This window comes from Gigantopelta aegis, chromosome 4, assembly GCF_016097555.1.
Source record: "Gigantopelta aegis isolate Gae_Host chromosome 4, Gae_host_genome, whole genome shotgun sequence".
Taxonomy (NCBI): domain Eukaryota; kingdom Metazoa; phylum Mollusca; class Gastropoda; order Neomphalida; family Peltospiridae; genus Gigantopelta; species Gigantopelta aegis.
Window position 1 is genome coordinate 69,308,671 of NC_054702.1, and position 19,668 is coordinate 69,328,338.

Consider the following 19,668-nt stretch of genomic DNA (forward strand, 5'->3'; position numbering starts at 1 on the left):
AAAGAGATATACCTTTATTTTATGACCAGACAGGTGTTTTATTTACGGTCTTCTTTATAAATAGAAAGTTTATACTCACACCTTTTTTTTAAACATCACTTTTTTTCGATACTACCAAATCTGATACATTTTATTAACAAAAATGCCATGAAATTTAATGTCTTGCCTACCATCAAATGTTTCAGTGAACTCAACACATTTTATTTACGGTTATATGGCATCAGACATATGGTTAAGAACCACACAGATTTTGAGAGGAAACCCGCTGTTGCCACTACATGGGCTACTCTTTCCAATTAGCAGCAAGGGATCTTTTATTTGTGCTTTCCACAGGCAGGATAGCACAAACCATGGCCTTTGTTGAACCAGTTATGGATCACTGGTCGGTGCAAGTGGTTTACACCTACCCACTGAGCCTTGCGGAGCACTCACTCAGGGTTTGGAGTTGGTATGTGGATAAAAAATCCCATGCCTCGACTGGGATCCGAACCCAGTACCTACCAGCCTGTAGACCGATGGCCTAACCACTACACCACCGAGGTCAGTCCCATGGCCATTGAAAAAACAATACCTATATGTTGCCTATAGATTACTTCATAAAGGGGAGACAAAAACAACCTTTTTAAAGATTCTACTAAATCTGGCATTATACACTTGTTACCTTCTTTACATTCTAAATATACCTTACTGGAATGATGGCAAGACTCACTAACTGAATGACTGAATGACTACCAGTAAATGAACGAACTAATGACTGACCGAGTGACTGAAAGAATAAATTTTAGTGTCTTACATGTAGCCTTAAAACTAAAAGCTTTGCACCAATTTCCCCAAGTATAGCACTTTACACTGCTCAAATAATGAATGAATGAATGAATGAATGTTTAACGACACCCCAGCACGAAAAATACATCGGCTATTGGGTGTCAAACTATGGTAATGCAAATAAATAAAGTGATGATCAACATCAATATAAAAATTCAAGACTTAAACAAAAACAGTGTAAAAACAGTGTAAAGAACTGTACAAAAACACAAATATCACAGAATTTTACGGATACTGAATTTTACTCAAAACTTCAATTTTGTGCTGTATTGGCCATTCTCAAAGAGAATGTTACACCCCTGCACCACGGTGAGGTTACAGCACATACAGGAGCTGCTCAAATATGTAATTGTTAAAATATTCTAATAAAGATAATTAATGTAACATGCAGTGTTCCAGTGCTATCAAGGTTCCACAAATGTTTGAGAAAGTCAACAGCCTCGCAGAATCTTTTACTAGTGCCTTATGTAATATAGTAATACTAATACAGTTGATCATTTCCCTCTAGCCCAGACCAAAATTCCACTAGCTGGGACTGAGAGCTAGTGAATTTGTCGAACCCTGGCTATGACAAGTGAAACAGATCAAACTAAGAGTCCCTGCACAGATGATGATTTACTTCTAGCAGTTTTACAATGTGCTGATATTTGTTTATTCCAGTCAGACTGGGCACCTGTACCTGCTCCTCAACTGACGTGGCAATTAAACCAGTCTATGAGAATTCACACCCATCACTGTCAGTCACACACTGGGCAGGCCCACTACTAAAATACACTTTACAGGTTAATTGGTACAGATTATTCAACGATGATTGGACATCTAGATACACTGATATATTCACAATATATAGTACCAGTACATGCATGAATTACCAGGTCAATTGGTACAGATTGCTCAATGATGATTGGGCATCTAAATACACAGTATTCACAATATATAGTACCAGTACATGAATTACCTTCAAACACACATTTTACAGGTTAATTGGTACATATTACTCAATGATGATTGGACATCTAAATACACTAATATTCACAATATATAGTACCAGTACATGAATTACCTTCAAACATAAAACTACATTTTACAGGTTAATTGGTACATATTACTCAATGATGATTGGACATCTAAATAATACTAATATTCACAATATATAGTACCAGTACATTAATTACATTTAAACACAATACCACTAAAATACACTTTACAGGTTAATTGGTACAGATTGCTCAATGATGACTGGACATCTAAATACACCAGTATTCACAATATATAGTACCAGTACATGAATTACCTTCAAACATAAAACTACATTTTACAGGTTAATTAGTACAGATTACTCAATGATGATTGGACATCTAAATACACCAGTATTCACAATATATAGTACCAGTACATGAATTACCTTCAAACATAAAACTACATTTTACAGGTTAATTAGTACAGATTACTCAATGATGATTGGACATCTAAATACACTGATGTTCACAAGATATAATACCAGTACACAATTACATTTAAACAAAATACTACTAAAATATACTTTACAGGTTAACTGGCACTCAATGACGACTGGACATCTAAATACACCAATATTCACACTATAGTACTAGTACACAAATTACATTTAAACACAATTAATTAAACAGTGAATTAATTACTATGTCTCATACTTGTGAAATATATTTTAGAATGTTTAAAATGCACCTTTGTTTTCTTAAATGGCCAAGTTAAACATAATTAATATATCATATACAAAACGTATTTAAGAATATATCAAATCATCTCTTTTTCTTTTTAATAACTAAGTTGAATGCAATTAATAATGTAATTAACATACATCAGTAAAGGCATGCAAAATATTTGAATATTAAGGTATGTCAAACATTAAGATATTTCAATTATATTCATCATGCAAACTGTTCCTTTGAACATGCTTCTCAAATCTATCTTAATCACTAGGAATACATGTAGTCCTGTCAATATGAAATAGTTTGAATAATTACTTCGAGTTGACATTTTACAGTATGTAAATGTAGGTTACCCATTTAAGTTATAGCATTTTTGTACATGCGTATTTGCAAAATGAGAATGAATTAATGAAAGAATGAATGAATGAATGAATGAATGTTTAATGGCACCCCAGCATGATTGCAAAATGGACTTCCAGAGGCTAAAAACATGCCTGAGGTGGGATTGGTTATAGAATCCATCCCTCTTGATGGATCCATTGACACAGGTCATCCAAGACATATATCAAAGGCTGTAGTGTGTGCTGTTTTGTATTTAAAATATATATTGCTGCTATTTGTTATTAGTAATCTATGAAGTGGCACAGCATTTTTTCACCGTTTATAAAAAAGTGTTGACAATCACATTGGTATTGCAGATACCAAACAACCATAATTATAAAATGTGCAAGATAGCATTTTATTCCATTTCCTTACCAGACCTCAAATCTATACCAACCAGCAGATAAGAAATTTTACTCTTAAAGCAGTTGGAATTATGAGTTGCTGCAGTCATCACAGCCCTGGGTTCAAAATACACTATAAGCAGACAGAAGTATACACAAACAAAGCTGTGTCTCTAATGTAGCATATCGGAGATGTTTAAAAACTGGCCACGACCAGGAAACAATATCTGCACATCTTCGCCACCAGTCCTTACACTCGACCAACATGAAAGGTGAAAAGACCTGCACGTGTGTTAGTCTTGTATACCAATTAACCGACCATTCACAAGACCATTCAGAAGAATCACCCACACTGCACATGAAGACTGCATGTCAGATGTTTTCTTGAATGCAGCTATCAGTATCAGTCACGGCCATGCATTCTTGAGTGGTAAACAGTGTTTGTCCGTGATGCTGAGTTATTGAAAAACTAGTTGATAAGGTTTCTTTCTTTTTTTTCTGCCATAAAGCTTCTGTTTGTGAGAGAAACACCTATCAGCCATGATTCTATTAATATTTCTAGTTTTTAAACAGTTTTAAGTGTTATGTCAACAATATATTCAGATTTGAATAACGTTTGATGGGGTTTTCTGACGGACAGTAAGGGATGAAATACTGCTATTTTGCAGCCGAGACTTCCATACCAAAATGCATGATGCACCATCAAATACACATGTATATGTAGTGAAAGCAACTGCAAGTCTGATTGGCAGTAATATATAAGATGTAACATTGTTTATTTGTGCAAATTTGTGGTATTTAAAGTTTTAAATGTAAGTATCAGGGCCAAGATGCATTTGTTTGGGGGGGGGGGGGGGGGGTCTTCTGAATTGTTAGATATTACATACTACATTTTCCATTCTGAGCTCATGCTCCTTAAAAGTGGAGTAGGATGAAGCTCATAGTGATGTTTACTCAGTGCTATGAAGGCACAAGAGTTGTACAATCAATCCATATCCACCCATCAGTATACCTAATGCACATAGTATACCTAATGCACATACTAGTACCATGCAGTGAAAACAAATTAAGGGGACTGATTAAATACTCACCTAACTTAGATTATAGCGAGCCATTTAAGATATTACCATATCGATACCATATAAATTCACATGCTGTTTAAATGGAGTACACATTTACTCTCCTTAAATTGAACTAGTCTTTGGGTAGTGCTGGGAAGCAAGAGTGATAGCTCTCCTAAAAAGGTGAGGTCAGCTAATTATCCCTGTGTATCAGAAGTTCAGAAGTATCATGGCCCCTTGTACATATTTACTAGTCTAACATGTAGCAAACATTATCACTGTTAGCTAGGATCACCTGATTCTTTAGAAAAACAGACATGCACATATACAACAAAACTACATGGGACTCCATAATAAACATTTCCAAGCATCATTGTAATCAGTTCTGGATGAAGACCAAAGGCCAGGCATTATCTGCTGTGGAAGCCACGCCACAGTGACTGACCACCATCGACAGATATCACAGGTATTTATGAAGCTATAAACAACTTCTGGCTTGACAAATACTCTTATACACTCAACATGGGGTACCATAACAAACTCTTCAAAAAGTACTTACTCTTACAGACATGCAGGGATAAAAGCATGTAAAGGCATAATGTCTACATATATTAAATAACATGTAGTTGATTTACATGCATATATTAAAAACATATATGTTTAAAGGGACATACCCTAGTTTTTAAACACTAAGGCATATTTTTCACTACTAGAGCCGTTTATAATCACTGAAATCAAACACTACTTACATGTTATTGTTTAGATTATTCATTTCCGTACAATCGAAGTGTTTCTGGTCATCCTGATGTTTCTAATACCACAAAATGCATTTTTCACATTTAAAAAAAAAATGCAAGTGTGTCTGAGAAGTAACGGTTACGGAGTCGCATTTTAGTCTATTTTTATGTGTATTTCAACGTCACAGACTCTTGTTTCACTCTGTTGTATCCAAATTTGTTACTGGTTTGTAAATTAACCAAACTTAGTGTCCATTTTTACGGGTTGAAACTAGGGTCTAAGTGAAAAATATGCCTTAGTGTTTAAAAACTAGGGTCTGTCCCTTTAATTATTTAAATCAGTATACAAGATGCTAAATAAATCATGTCATGGATATCAAACATTTGGTAACTGACATCATATAAGAGAAAAACAAAGAGGGCAAATTAATGTCGGGTCCTCCAAAGCTAAAGATAACACTTTAAATGAAATGTAAGTGTTAGTTGAGGTGGCAACTACTCGTTGCCCTCACCCCACAGCACACTAGCTAGTTGTAGTGTACAGCATGTAATGTTCTTCTCATTTCATTTCAACTTATTTTCGTGCTTATATCTAATTAAGGTTCAAGCACACTGTCCTGGGCACATACCTTGGCTATCTGGACTGCTGTCCAGGATTGTGGGTTTGTTGTCAGTTGGTTAGTGGTTAGTGTGAGAGATGAGCCTTACACCTACCCATTGAGCCCTAATTACGAACTCTCTCTGGGTTGGAGCCGGTACCGGGTTGCAAACCCTGTACCTACCAGCCTGTAGTCCGACGACTTAACCACAATGCCACTGAGGCTGGTTGTTCTCAAACGTCATTTGAAAAACTTTCATAAAAGTTCTAATAATTAATAAATGAATATTTAACGACACCCCAGCATGACACCCCAGCATGAAAAATACATCGGCTATTCATAATTGGGTGTCAAACTATGTCTGGAATTTTGACTGCTTGTCCATAAAACGAACTACATCACTCCTATCCATCTGCCTGTGATTTTGTCAATGCACGGTTTAAATATTGAGGACAAGAGCTAATATTTGACAACAATATTATTAAACTATTCACGACAGAAACGAAATCGACGTATTTAACGATATTAGCAAACTGGTAGCCAGGCAATCACAAATTCAAAAATAAATATTGAACAGTCTGTGCTGTCAAAGTTGCAGGCTGAAACCTATGGTGCAGGTGAGTAATTCAAATCCATCGATCCTATCAAACGGTAGTTATTGGCGGGTGGCACCTTGGAGTCGATCCAGAGCCGGTTTATAGTAACAAATCTAGCACGTGCTACGGTACCCGCGTTTCAGACGACCCCCGCGGTAATGTTCACAATTATTTTCGTCGATGTCATTTTTTCCCCTCCCCCCACGAGGGGGTTGTAAAATATAAATCCTGGGCAGGGGGCCTCCCGCTATTATTTGTGCTACAGGCCCCGCAGATTCCTAAACTGGCTCTGGGTCGGTCTCTTACCAAGCTAATTTGTCCGTAATGTCATCAAATTCTATGTTGTGTTTTCCGTGCACGTGCAAACGAACCGCAACTTCCCGTTGTGGGGTTCCGGTCAAGAAGGGATAAGCGTCGCATTATAAAGCCATGGTGCAAAAGGAAAGAAAATGTGTTTTTCTGACAACGATATAACTGTCAATACAGAAAAAACCCAGAACACAAACTCTTGACACTGAAACGGGTTAATTTACTGACGGCTAAGACTAAATATATCAACTGTCTCCCGGAACCCGTGCTTTGCGTACAAGCCACTGTCAAACCACATGGTTGTATTCTAACGAACTGTTCATTTTACTTTGATTGGATTTAAAATCATTTGTCAAGAAAAAAAAAAATTTGAAAATATGCGTCACAAAACTTTTTTCATCAAGTACAATTTCAATATATACTTTTCGTTTTTCGAATGCCAACATTATTTAACTATTTGATTGATTCTCGGTGTAGTCATTTGGTTTTTAAACGTAAAACCCATAAACCAGACCCACGTTCAACGACCGCGAACGATGCTAAAGTTCGCGGACTATTTGACTGGTCTTCTATGTAGTAATTTGGTTTAACGCGAAGCGCATAAAGCAGTCCATGGAACGTTTTTCTGCTCTAAATACTGGCTGAACTTACTCCAACTTACCGAACGTTTTCTTTACTGGCTAACTTTTGGTAGCCTATTTTGAGTGGCCTACTTCATTTCGTTGTGGATCAGGATTTTAATGTTAGCACACCAATTGTTTGGGAAAAATGCAGAGACACCTATTTAAACATTATGTGAATAAGAAATTTGATAGGTATTTTAATAGGTGTTTCATGGATGAAGTTTCGTTATCAGTTATATCCGGGTTTTATTATATACCTTTGTCCGTATTTGTCGGCATGATGGGGCTGAAAGTTGACACCTGACGCCTATTCTATGCGGTATTAAATTGTATTACCTGTGTACCGTTAGCTGGATATACGATATGGATTATATACATGGTACTGTCGAGTTCAACAAGAGACAGAAAGAAAGAAATGTTTTATTTAACGACGCACTCAACACATTTTATTTACGGTTATATGGCGTCAGACATGGTTAAGGACCACACAGATTTTGAGAGGAAACCCGCTGTCGCCACTATAAGGGCTACTCTTTCTGATTAGCAGCAAGGGATCTTTTATTTGCGCTTCCCACAGGCAGGATAGCACAAAACACGACCTTTGTTGAAGCAGTTATGGATCACTGGTCGGTGCAAGTGGTTTACACCTACCCACTGAGCCTTGCGGAGCTCTCACTCAGGGTTTGGAGTCTGTAACTAGATTAAAAATCCCATGCCTCGACTGGGATCCGAACCCAGTACCTACCAGCCTGTTCACCAAGAGAATCTACCTTAATTGATTGTTTTTATTATTGGTTATTGTTTTCCTCTCTCTCTCTCTCTCTCTCTCTCTCTCTCTGGATGGATGATGGGGTTGTTGTTGATTTTTGTTTTGTTGTTTTTGTTTTTTGTTGTAGGTCTCATAAGAAGATGTAAGAACGACATATATCGTCATCCAGTGGTAAAGCTCTCGATTGATGCGCGGTCGGTCTAGGATTGATCCCCGTCGGTGGATCCATTGGGCTATTTCTAGTTCCAATCAGTGCTCCACAACTGGTGTAACAAAGGCAGAGCCGGTTTATCCTAGTAGCACATGTAGTACGTGTTACGGGCCCCGCGGTGATGTATACATTTATTCCCCCCTGGTCATTTTTTCCCTCTCCCCGAGGAAGTTGCAAAATATATATCCTGGGAAGGGGGCCCCGCTGTTATTCGTGCTACAGGCCCCACGAATCCTTAAACCGGTTCTGAACAAAGGCCGTGGTATATACTATCCTGTTTGTGGGATGATTCATATAAAAGATCCCTTGCTGCTAGTGGGATAGAATAGCCCATTACGTGGCGACAGTGGGTTTCGTTCCTATCTTGTGCAGAGATGCGATTATGGAAATTAATGGTTTGTTAATCAAATTCATTCGCGTGATTAATAATGAACCTAATCAAGAATATGTCATCGAAATGTTTAGCAAGTAAATTTTACCTTGCAATTTTATTGGCTTCGAAAAACATTGAACACTGTTTTCATTTCTCTGCATGCCATTTTTCACGTACTTTCTAGACATAAAAAACCCCCTATAGTCTTGAATAACTTGCTGAACTTCATGTTAATGCTAATGAATTAGATCCGTGTTTCGCACGCAATATCTGTTATTCTCCAATATCATAGAAGACGATCAACAGTTCAGTTCAATAATTTATTATTGTGGCTTATCGAACTGCACAATCGTAAAATAATGAATTGTTTCTCTCGGTGCCAGGGTCTGTATCAAACGTCTTTTATTGTTTTAATGTATGACGAGAACCATTACGGTAAAAACGTGTCATGCAGATTGCATAGGGGTACAGATGATAAAAGATAAAAGTCTGTGTGAAGTTCGTTTATCCATTTCTCCGCTGACTTCTTCGAAGCATCGTAGGAAGTGTTTTATACAAATCAATCAAATTTGAACGACAAAACTGGTATCCGCGATCAAGACAGTATCAATGCACCATGCAGAGTCTAATAGACATTTGGCAAAATAGTGGCTGATTCCATGAATCTCTGTCTGAATGAATTAATGACACCCCGGGAAGAAAATATATCGCTGATCGGCTATTGGGTGTCGGACTATGAATCGCTATCAGCCACTATCAAGGAGATGCTATACTGGACAATACACCCTTCTTGCACCACCACAAAGAGGACCGCTACTCACATTACTAAATCGAAAATAGCACAGGACATAGCTCCTTGGAATAAATAAATAAACCAACAAACCCTCCCCAGAAAAAAAGAGATAAAGAACCGTATTAGAGTACCAGGCCTTGCCGTGAAAACCAAACTGAGGGAAGTGATTAACTTAGACAGCCATTTAAGATATTAAACATTTGCATTTAATACTTTTATTGGACAATTTGTTTTAAAGTATCATGCTAAGAGGAGCTAAAAATGACTCTCCTTAAACTAGACTGAGAGGAGCGATGGGGAGTTAGAGTGATCGCTCTCCTTAAACGGCGAGGTGTGTAGAATGTCAGACAGACGTGTATGCAAATATCGCATATATTTTCATTTTGAAAGTGTGTTTCTCGTAGATGGTCATTAAAGTGCAGGTGACTCCATTACATGACGACGTGAATGGGCGACCTCACCACAAAGAGATCCATGATCGATTACCGAGAAGTCCGCCCTGCCCGGCTGTGGTAATCATAATCGCGCCTAGTGGGCGAACGTCGCAGGTACCAGGCCACGCGTGAAAACACACAAACTAGTAGCTCATCTTTTAGGGCCACCCAGTATCTTTAATCGTCCGCCTCGGGTCAGTTAGGTCATACGATCGACTTCTCTCCTCTTTTTTTTTCACCTCTGCTGCAAGCCAATGCTTAACGGCTTGTATATCAGGGGCACAGGTGATAATACTGGTACATTAGCTGGCCTAATTGGTAGGGATAGGCAAAAAGAAGAATCCAGGGTCTTTAAATACAGGATCCTCTTCAGGTCCATTTAAATTAAAAGTGGCACTTTTTCTGTTATCCTGTGAAGGCAATTCACCCACCCTCACCTCTAGGTATATGCACGGCTATGGGAGCTATGTTATTATGGGCATGGACCATAGATAATGTCTGTTCCTCGAGTCTGAAAGAACTTGAACTTGGGGAGTTGGTGATCATAATATCAGATATCTTAATACTCAAATGACATATCATCAGAATCAGATGATGGTTGTTCTGAGTTTCATAAATGGAAGAGAAAAAGACCCTGTACATGATTAGTTATTGATCTAACAATGTGTTGAAATGCCGTTCAATAAAGCTTTTTTAATGTTTTTGTCTAATAGCTTATACAGAAAACATTTTGCAGTAGAGTAATTGAATTGTGTTAATTTTCTAATATTGTACAAAATAATAGTGTAGGCTACTTTTGGCTTGTGAGATTGAAATTCGAAAATGGGAATCGTTCTCTACCGCACTCGGACCTTACTTTGGTTAATGTATGAATGAATGAATGTTTAACGACACCCCAGTACGAAAAATACATCGGCTATTGCGTGTCAAACTATAGTAAAGCAAATTGGTTGATGTAGACAAGGAGCAAGAGGTGGATGTCTCTGTTAACGTACACCAACAGATGGTCACTTCCATTGTCCTTTCAAATAAAAAAAACCCCTAAATACTCCTATGTGGTGTTTAAACAAATTTAATTTAAATAATAAACTAGATTTAATGTGTTACCATTTAGCTGTGCTTTGCTTAAAAAAGAAAGCCCCCCAAAAACCTAATTAATGATGAAGTTATTAATTTATATATCACATTGTTTCCACATTTCTGAAGATGATGGTTCTGTTATCATCACTCGTTCATATTTGATAGTATTTGTTTTTGTAAACAATTGTTTACGCTGAGATATATCAGTCTTAAAATGTTAAACACATCTCATTGGGTTTCCGTAACGTTAGTAGGCAAGTGATATGAAATACTATTTTACACTTTTAGATTATAACACTGTATACATGGACATTATTCCAGCTTCATTTAATAGTTTTGGAAATGAAGTTCTGTATACATGTATTAAGAAAGGAACTGAATTTGAGAAAGGTATTTCACTAATTTTAAGGATTGGCGCATAAAGAGCACTAACATCAGGGCCGTACCCTCCGGGGGGCAGGGGAAGGGGCAGTTGCCCCCTGAGAATCTCATTTCTTCTTTTTTTTTTTTTTACTCCAGAAAATAGCATACACATCTCAGGGTTTTATCTGTATAGTGTTTCATTTGTTTAAATAAAAAATAATCTTCCCCTAGGATTTTGATCAGGGTACGGCCCTGAACATAAGACTGTGATCTATATACATGTAATTAATTAACTGCACTGGAAGTTGCCCAATGACCACTGAACTCAAATTGTTGCCTCAGGTGAGGATTTACGTACGTGGCTCGAAATAGACCGTTATATTTAAAATTAATATTAAATCAGTATACATAGGCCTACTTCTTGCTTTGAAAAACATGTAGTTTGAGATTATTTATTGTGCATACTAACAAACAACGAATAAACCAATAAGATTCCTGACCCCGTATTTCTTTGCTGACTACGGGTATCTTATTACAAGAAAACAACCCCATGATCTTCATTAATATTCTACTGTTTTAACATATTGTGTGATACATTTTACGCAGTAGTAGATAAGTTGCGTATGTCACGAAAATGACGTCCCTATTATTCTCTAACATCGTCTAGCATGAATACAAATTCACTTATGTTAAATAGACAACGGGTTTAAGGTGACATGTTAATACTCCATCAGGTGCCTGTCTAACACATGCCTGACTGCACCGACACCTACCCATGCGACCACCTTAATTAACCTGCCATTTTTTTTTAAAACACCCTTACATTCAACCTGTTTTAAACAGGTCCTGTATACACAAACAGAGACAGACCAACAGATAGATGAATAAAGGTAGGTAGATAGATAGATAGATAGATAGATATGGCTAGATATATAAATATTAGATATAGTTGAATACAAAATAGATAGATAGATAGATACACACACACACACATATATATAGTTAGATAGATAGATGGATAGATGAATAGACAGATATATAGATAGATGGATAGATGGATGGATGGATAGATATAGATTCAGATTTAGATTCATTACTGCGAGCTTGTTACGGTAATCAAAATAACACTAATAAAAATATAAAGAAAGAAAAGAAAACTCAGATAAGATGATCGATCTAAGTCTTATAAATCTGTAAGGTACATATTAATCCATATATCAATTATCTATAAATAGGCACACGTGTTGTTCAAAACAGGTAAATACAGGTAAAGAGAGAGAAAGAAAAAACAGAGACTTACCTTGGAAAAAACATCCTATTAAAAAGATGACACAGTGGATGAAGAAATGTAATCTAATTGGTCCCATTCCCGATTATACTGCATAAGCTTGACAGAATCCCTTGCATAAAACATGCTTTCATCAGGAGTAATCCGTTTTCGAACCAACACTGACGCTTCTGCGCTAGCGATTGTAATGGGTTAATCCCGTAGTGCTGTCAAAATATAACCGCGCTAAAGGGGTGAAGGAACGTGGTATCGCCCATCGATCTATGAGAAAATAACAATAAATACTGCATCTTTTATTAAAATAGATACACGTGTGTATACATCTACTATCTTTTTATGCTCTGAATTGATTTTTAACATTTGTAATGAAGTTAAATTATCGTTGGTTAGCAGTCTTCTACCCCAACAGAAAAATGGTTTAATCCTAAGCTTCGGTGATTGCACAGTGCAGAATCGGAAGTCGACATTTTACTTGTTGATTCTTACAAACTCAGTGGGCAGTCAGTGTGGGAGGCCAATAAAAGTATCCCGAAAATCTTGATAGCTTAAATATTTATCATCTGAATTTAAATAAGTAACATAGCATAATACTTTTTATGAAGGAATGGAATTTAAACTTAGGTCAGCACTATATCAGGTAAAATTTGTCATCTCGTGTCGTAAAATACACATAAAAAGGAATCACATTGGAATTTATACAAATTAAATTAAGTTGAAACTATTTCTAAAGCCCACCCAAGGAAACTTAAAATTAATGAACAGAGAACTTGTATATACAATTTAAAATGCATGCATGTTTTTAAAAGAACATACATAGAATGTATATAGGAAATAGCCTTCAAGTACTTACCTTGGTTTCACACCCATTAGTCGATGTGTAGTTTGTGCTGGAGTGTCGTTCATTCATTCATTCATTCATTCATTCATTCATTCATTCATTCAATCCAATGACTTTTTACTTGCCGTATGTGTACATGCACAATATATGTTATTTTAAATTAAATTACTATTAGCATGTTTCCGCTTAAATGTTTTTAAAATATTTTAAAATATAATATCAAGTACCAACCCCCCCCCCCCAAAAAAAAAAAAAAAAAAAAACCTGTGCGAATGGTAAAAATGTACAAAATGAAATTTTATAGGCCAGTGAAAATAACTAATATACATACTTCCGTTATATATACTTTGTGGACTTATTAATAGTTTCTGTTCGATTTTCTTCGTTACAGTGATAAAAAGTTAACACTAAATAGTATAATAGTTGAAATTTGTTTTAATTGTCTTGGTTTTTGCCCTTCTACCTGCTTCGTTCGTTCGTTTGGAGTATTCAACTTAATCCTTTTCCTTTAGAGAGTAGTGCCGACTGTATTAATTAAAGGTTTGTGTTTTTTTACAGATAGACAGACAGACATGTAGATATTTAATATGTATATTATTTACTTTTATTTTTTATTATAATTTTGTTTTTATTATTTAAAAAAAAAAATTAGATTGCCAGAAACCAACTATTTTGACGCACTGTAGAATAGTAAAAGGAAAAGAAAAAAGAAAAAGAAAAAAAGAAAAAAACGACGCTAAATATTTCATTACAACACAATTTCAACCAAATAATTTTCATTATAATTAATATTTAACTAAAACTCTCCACTCTATAACCCCTGCGTGTGCTGTAACCTCACCGTGGTGCAGGGGTGTAACATTCTCTTTGAGAATAGCCAATACAGCACAAAATTGAAGTTTTGAGCAAAATTCAGTATCCGTAAAATTCTGTGATATTTGTGTTTTTGCACAGTTCTTTACACTGTTTTTGTTTAAGTCTTGAATTTTTATATTGATGTTGATCATCACTTTATTTATTTGCATTACCATAGTTTGACACCCAAATAGCCGATGCATTTTTCGTGCTGGGGTGTTGTTAAACATTCATTCATACATTCTTTCCACTCTACAACTTCCAGAACATCATATTTATTGAAGCCTTTATACGTGCATATTGAAATTTAACGAATCTCACGGGTTGATTGTTAATGTGCGCACACCTATCCCTTCCTGTCTCACACTTTCCAATCTAAAACTATACAATTATTTTTAAAAGGTCGTTGTAAGAGTACGACCTGTGTGAAATAAAACTCCATGTTAATCTCCATACGCGTACAGCCACACACAAAGCTCAGTGGCGCATCCGAAATTCCAGCGGCGAGTTCTTAAAACAAGGTAAGAAGCGTAGGAGTGCTACTGGGAAGGGGGTCCGTCGCTAATAAAGGATTACTTCACCTTCCGAGGCAATTGTGTTGTAATAGTCCACCCCATCACCTAAACCTACGGATGGAGATTAACACAATTATCAGTTTGGTATTTAACCATTGATGAAACCTTTCATTACCCGCATAGTTGAAAACCTGTTGCGCTGGTATAATTGACTAAAACTAGGAGGGTTTTCTTTTTTCTCTTTCGCTTTTTAGTTCTCACGTATACTTAGAAAACTGGCAAAGGGAATAAGCTGACGTGCGCTTATCCATGTACTGGTTCCACCCCAAAGTGAACATAAAGGAAAGGAATATTACTTTCAAGATACCGCAGCACATTTTAAACTACGGCTGTTTGGTATCCAACATACTACAATGAGGTATAGTTATTTAACTGAGAGAGAAAGAAAGAATGAATGAATAAATGGTTAACGACACCGCAGCACAAAAAAATTGAAAGAAAGAAATGTTTTATTTAACGACGCACTCAACACATTTTATTTACGGTTATATGGCGTCAGATATATGGTTAAGGACCACAGATTTTGAGAGGAAACTCGCTGTCGCCACTACATGGGCTACTCTTTCCGATTAGCAGCAAGGGATCTTTTATTTGCGCTTCCCACAGGCAGGATAACACAAACCATGGCCTTTGTTGAACCAGTTATGGATCACTGGTCGGTGCAAGTGGTTTACACCTACCCACTGAGCCTTGCGGAGCACTCACTCAGGGTTTGGAGTCGGTATGTGGATAAAAAATCCCATGCCTCGACTGGGATCCGAACCCAGTACCTACCAGCCTGTAGACCGATGGCCTAACCACGACGCCACTGAGGCCGGTTTATCTGATTAAGACAGGATCCAGTGTCCAGAGGGCCTACCACGACGCCACCGAGGCCGGTACACCAAAAAAAAATAAAAAAATATAGAGATCGGCTATTAAAAAGAAAAGTTTTATTTAACAACGCACTCAACACATTTTAATTACGGTTATATGGCGTCAGACATATGGTTAAGGACCACACAGATATTGAGAGAGGAAACCCGCTGTCGCCACTTCATGGGCTACTCTTTTTGATTAGCAGCAAGGGATCTTTTCTATGCACCATCTCACAGACAGGATATCACATACCACGGACTTTGATATACCAGTCGTGGTGCACTGGCTGTGACGAGAAATAGCCCAATGGGCCCACTGACGGGGGTCGATCCCAGACCGACCGCGCATCGAGCGAGCGCTGTACCACTGAGCTACGTCCCGCCCCAGATCGGCTATTAAGTGTTAAACAAAGGTAACTAAAAAACAAAATTGTAATAATTATATGAGAGGAAGAAAGAAAGCCAGTTGCTGCCACATAGACTATTTTATTTATAAGTAATTTGTCACAGACAGGAAAGTACATACCACGACTTTTGATGGCAACAACCCCTACGACCCATCGCACCCCAGGTGAGCGCTCTACCACTGAGCTACATCCACTGGCGTAGCTAGGGTATCTATGGCATCCACACTGGCCTATGAGTCGTGTTATAAGAAGTTTGTTTTGTTTAACGACACCGTTAGAGCACATTGATTTATTAATCATCGGCTATTGGATTTTGGTGATTCTGAGTCTTAGAGAAGAAACCTGCTACATTTTTCCATTAGTAGCAAGGGATCTTTTATATGCACCATCCCACAGACACAATAGCACATACCATGCCTCATGGCCTTTGATATACCAGTTATGGCGCACTGGCTGGAACAAGAAATAGCCCAATGTGACCACAGACAGGGATTGATCCTAGACTAACTATGCATCAGGCTAGCACTTTACCACTGGGCTACGTCCGGCCCCAAAGAGCTGTGCTATATGGCGATAGGCAAATATAAAAGGTAGTGGGAAAAGCATGATCCCATGCCCTTCCCCCACCCACCGCCTCTCGGCTAAACAAGTGGGTACATCCCATTCGATCGTATTTAAAGTGACTGTACAGGTTAGTAATTTATTACAGGTGCGCAGGACAGCGTGCTTAAACCTTATCTGGAGACACGCAGGAAAATAACCAGAAAATGAATATCCCATTACATAACGAAAATTTTAAGAACCTGTTATAATATTTTGTAATTTGACTTCTGACAGACGTCTTAATTTTTTAATTAAATGTGGTCTTAGACTGCAATTCTGCAGTTGCTTTACTTTGGTAAAGGAATGGTGCGGAATCCGCCCCAAACAATGACGGCAGCTGCTCGGCGGCGTAATAAAAACAGCTGATTGCGCACGGCTATTCACGGCTCAGACAGTAATAGTGTTGCTTCGTGCATCAGACTCTAAATATACACACACACCAAACCTCCCTGTCTGAGAGTTGAGGAGAGCAAAACGGCAAACTGCGTGTGAGGAATCCTTGGCGAATAAACTGAAGACGGAGCGCGCTATTTTCTTCTCTACACCGCAAGCATCCCTCTTTGTACATCCAGAGCATCCTCTTTACCCGACACAGTACCCTCGTGAATTCACAATACCCTCCACGCTTTCACACTAACATCAGCATCCGACTTACATTCACAGTTCCCTCTTTAAACCCATAATCCTTATCGCACATCCACAGTACCCTCAGTACATTTGGACAACTACACTACTTCCATTCCTTAATCGTCCTCCTCTCTCTCTCTCTCTCTCTCTCTCTCTCTCTCTCTCTCTCTCTCTCTCTCTCTCTCTCTCTCTCTCTCTCTCTCTCTCTCTCTCTCTCTCTCTCTCTCATACAAGACCTATTGCTACTATTCAATCAACACAGAGTATTTTGTAGTGGCACCAGTTTTTTCTTTTCACTGTATGAACTAAATGTCGTCGCAAAATACATATGTGCAGCAGTGTATTTAAACAAACCTTCCTTTCTTTCCGTCATATAACAGTCATGAGTCTTATAATAGAATCACATCATAATGTTGAAGAGGTGATTAAGGCATAAAACTGTTGCAAAACACCCCCACCCCCACCCGCCCCCGCTTGAGTTATCTTGACTTTGAGCATCCTTTCTAATCTTAAATAATAATGGTAACCGCATGTGCCGAAATGTCTTTGTTTCTTCGTTTTCTACAGTAATACTATTTGTTAGTAGTAATACAAAAATACAAAAGTATATTGGGGGGGGGGGGGGGGGGGGCACAACTCCTAACAATTAATGACCTGCCTCTCAAAATTATTTATGTCTTATTTCTTATATTTATGTGTCTCGAAATTATTTATGTATCTCCAAATATGAAGTAGAAAAAAAAGTTTATAAAGTTTGTTTTGTTTAATGACACCACATTGATTTATTAATCATCGGATGTCAAACATTTGGTAATTTTGACATATAGTCTAAGAGAGGAAACCCGCAAAATGTTTTCCATCAGTAACAAGATTTTGTTTAGACAGGCTAGCACATACCACAGCCTTTGATATACCAGTCGTGGTGCAGTGTCTAGAAAGAGCAATAGCCCAATGGGCTCACCGACGGGAATCGATCCTAGATTGACCTCGCATTAGGCGAGCGCTTTGCCACTGGGCTACGTACGTCACACCCCTTATCCCCGTTTATAGTCGGACTGTACAGTTAAAGTATTTTTAAAAAACCTAAACTAAACTTGTGATGACCTTATTAACCATACACCATTCCAGAAAAGTATTCGGTCAAGTCACCGGGTTTTTTTTTCTTTCTCTCTCACATCTTGATAGAGAGAGGTCTCATTTGTCATCACTCTACTTTAACAAAAGTCTACATTTCGTTCGTTATTAGGTCGCCAATGCGATATACGATTAGATTCGACCCGATAGAACAACCCGAGTGTTATATGGTTATTGGTGGTAAGGCAAGTGGTAGCATCTCTAAAGCCGTTAACTGCCAAAATAGTATCAGTGTCGAAAACGATAGGCTTGTAATCCCTTCCCGTTGATTTTTTAAAAAAGACTCACCTCTACAGAAATGGTTTCATATTTTACAGATAAATATATAGGTATGTATACTAGAGTTTTGCGAATCTGAACGAGAAAACTAATAACAAATATAAACTCGTATCTCTGCAGAAGAGTCCAAAGGTTGTTTTCACAAGGTCGTGGTGGTGTGTTGCCGTGAATTACTGTCCGATACGTCATCTATAGTATAGGAAGCTACAAACAGACACTCTTCAGGAAAACTCAACCTTCCTACTTTGTCTTTACGAGTGAGGAGTGGCACTCCCAAAACACTAGTTGGACAAAACTGAACAAGAAACCCTTCATTCTGTACAAGACAGAGCTCAATGGATATGTTGACAGTTGACATGATCTGAATAGTATATGGTATCACTTTCTTAGCTAAATTAGAGAACATTTGACAGACTAAATGTAAGCTATGCTTTAAATACCTTTTCATTTATGCAGCAAGAATATATTTCAACTGCAAGAATAAATAGCTTCTACAGGTATGTGTAGTTCGTTTGTCCTGTAACTGAGTCACATGTCATATAACGAATGTCCGGTCTGCAATATGATTTTCTCCCTCTGTTTTTATTATGGAAATTAAAAACAAAATTGTGTGATATGACCTTAAGAATTAATATTAAAAAATATATTTATTATTTTCAAAATTAGCCTTTGAATAACAAAACCCACGAAAACAATAACATTATTATGGAAATTTAAATAAACTTAATGTGATGGTCATAACAATTAATATTAAAAATAATTTTTAACTAGACAAAATGTTAAAACTATTAAGGAAATTACAATTATTGGGACTGCATCCAAATGAGTTTAATGTTGGCGCGACCGATGTCTACTATAAAACACGCCCACACTTCATCTTGTGTTCTCACTTCGCGACAGGCGAGAAATGCCGAACTTGTCACGAGTTGATTTCGGATATTCTGATGAACGCTGACTTCTAAAACGGCTAGTTCGAATATTTTGCATTCCACGTTGTTTGATCCGGGCTTACAGGA

At 37.4% G+C, this 19,668-nt stretch overlaps 1 protein-coding gene across 1 annotated transcript in view; it reads right to left on the reverse strand.

The window, feature by feature from the left end:
* The window catches only part of LOC121371001 (protein kinase C-binding protein NELL1-like), a 96,566-nt gene extending 83,928 nt beyond the window's left edge, over positions 1-12,638 (reverse strand). Inside the window, exon 1 of the mRNA XM_041496595.1 lies at positions 12,490-12,638. Within this exon, the coding sequence (XP_041352529.1) occupies positions 12,490-12,556 (67 nt within the window). The 5' untranslated portion in view covers positions 12,557-12,638. The remainder of the gene's footprint in view (positions 1-12,489) is intronic.
* Between the last annotated feature and the right edge of the window lie 7,030 nt (positions 12,639-19,668).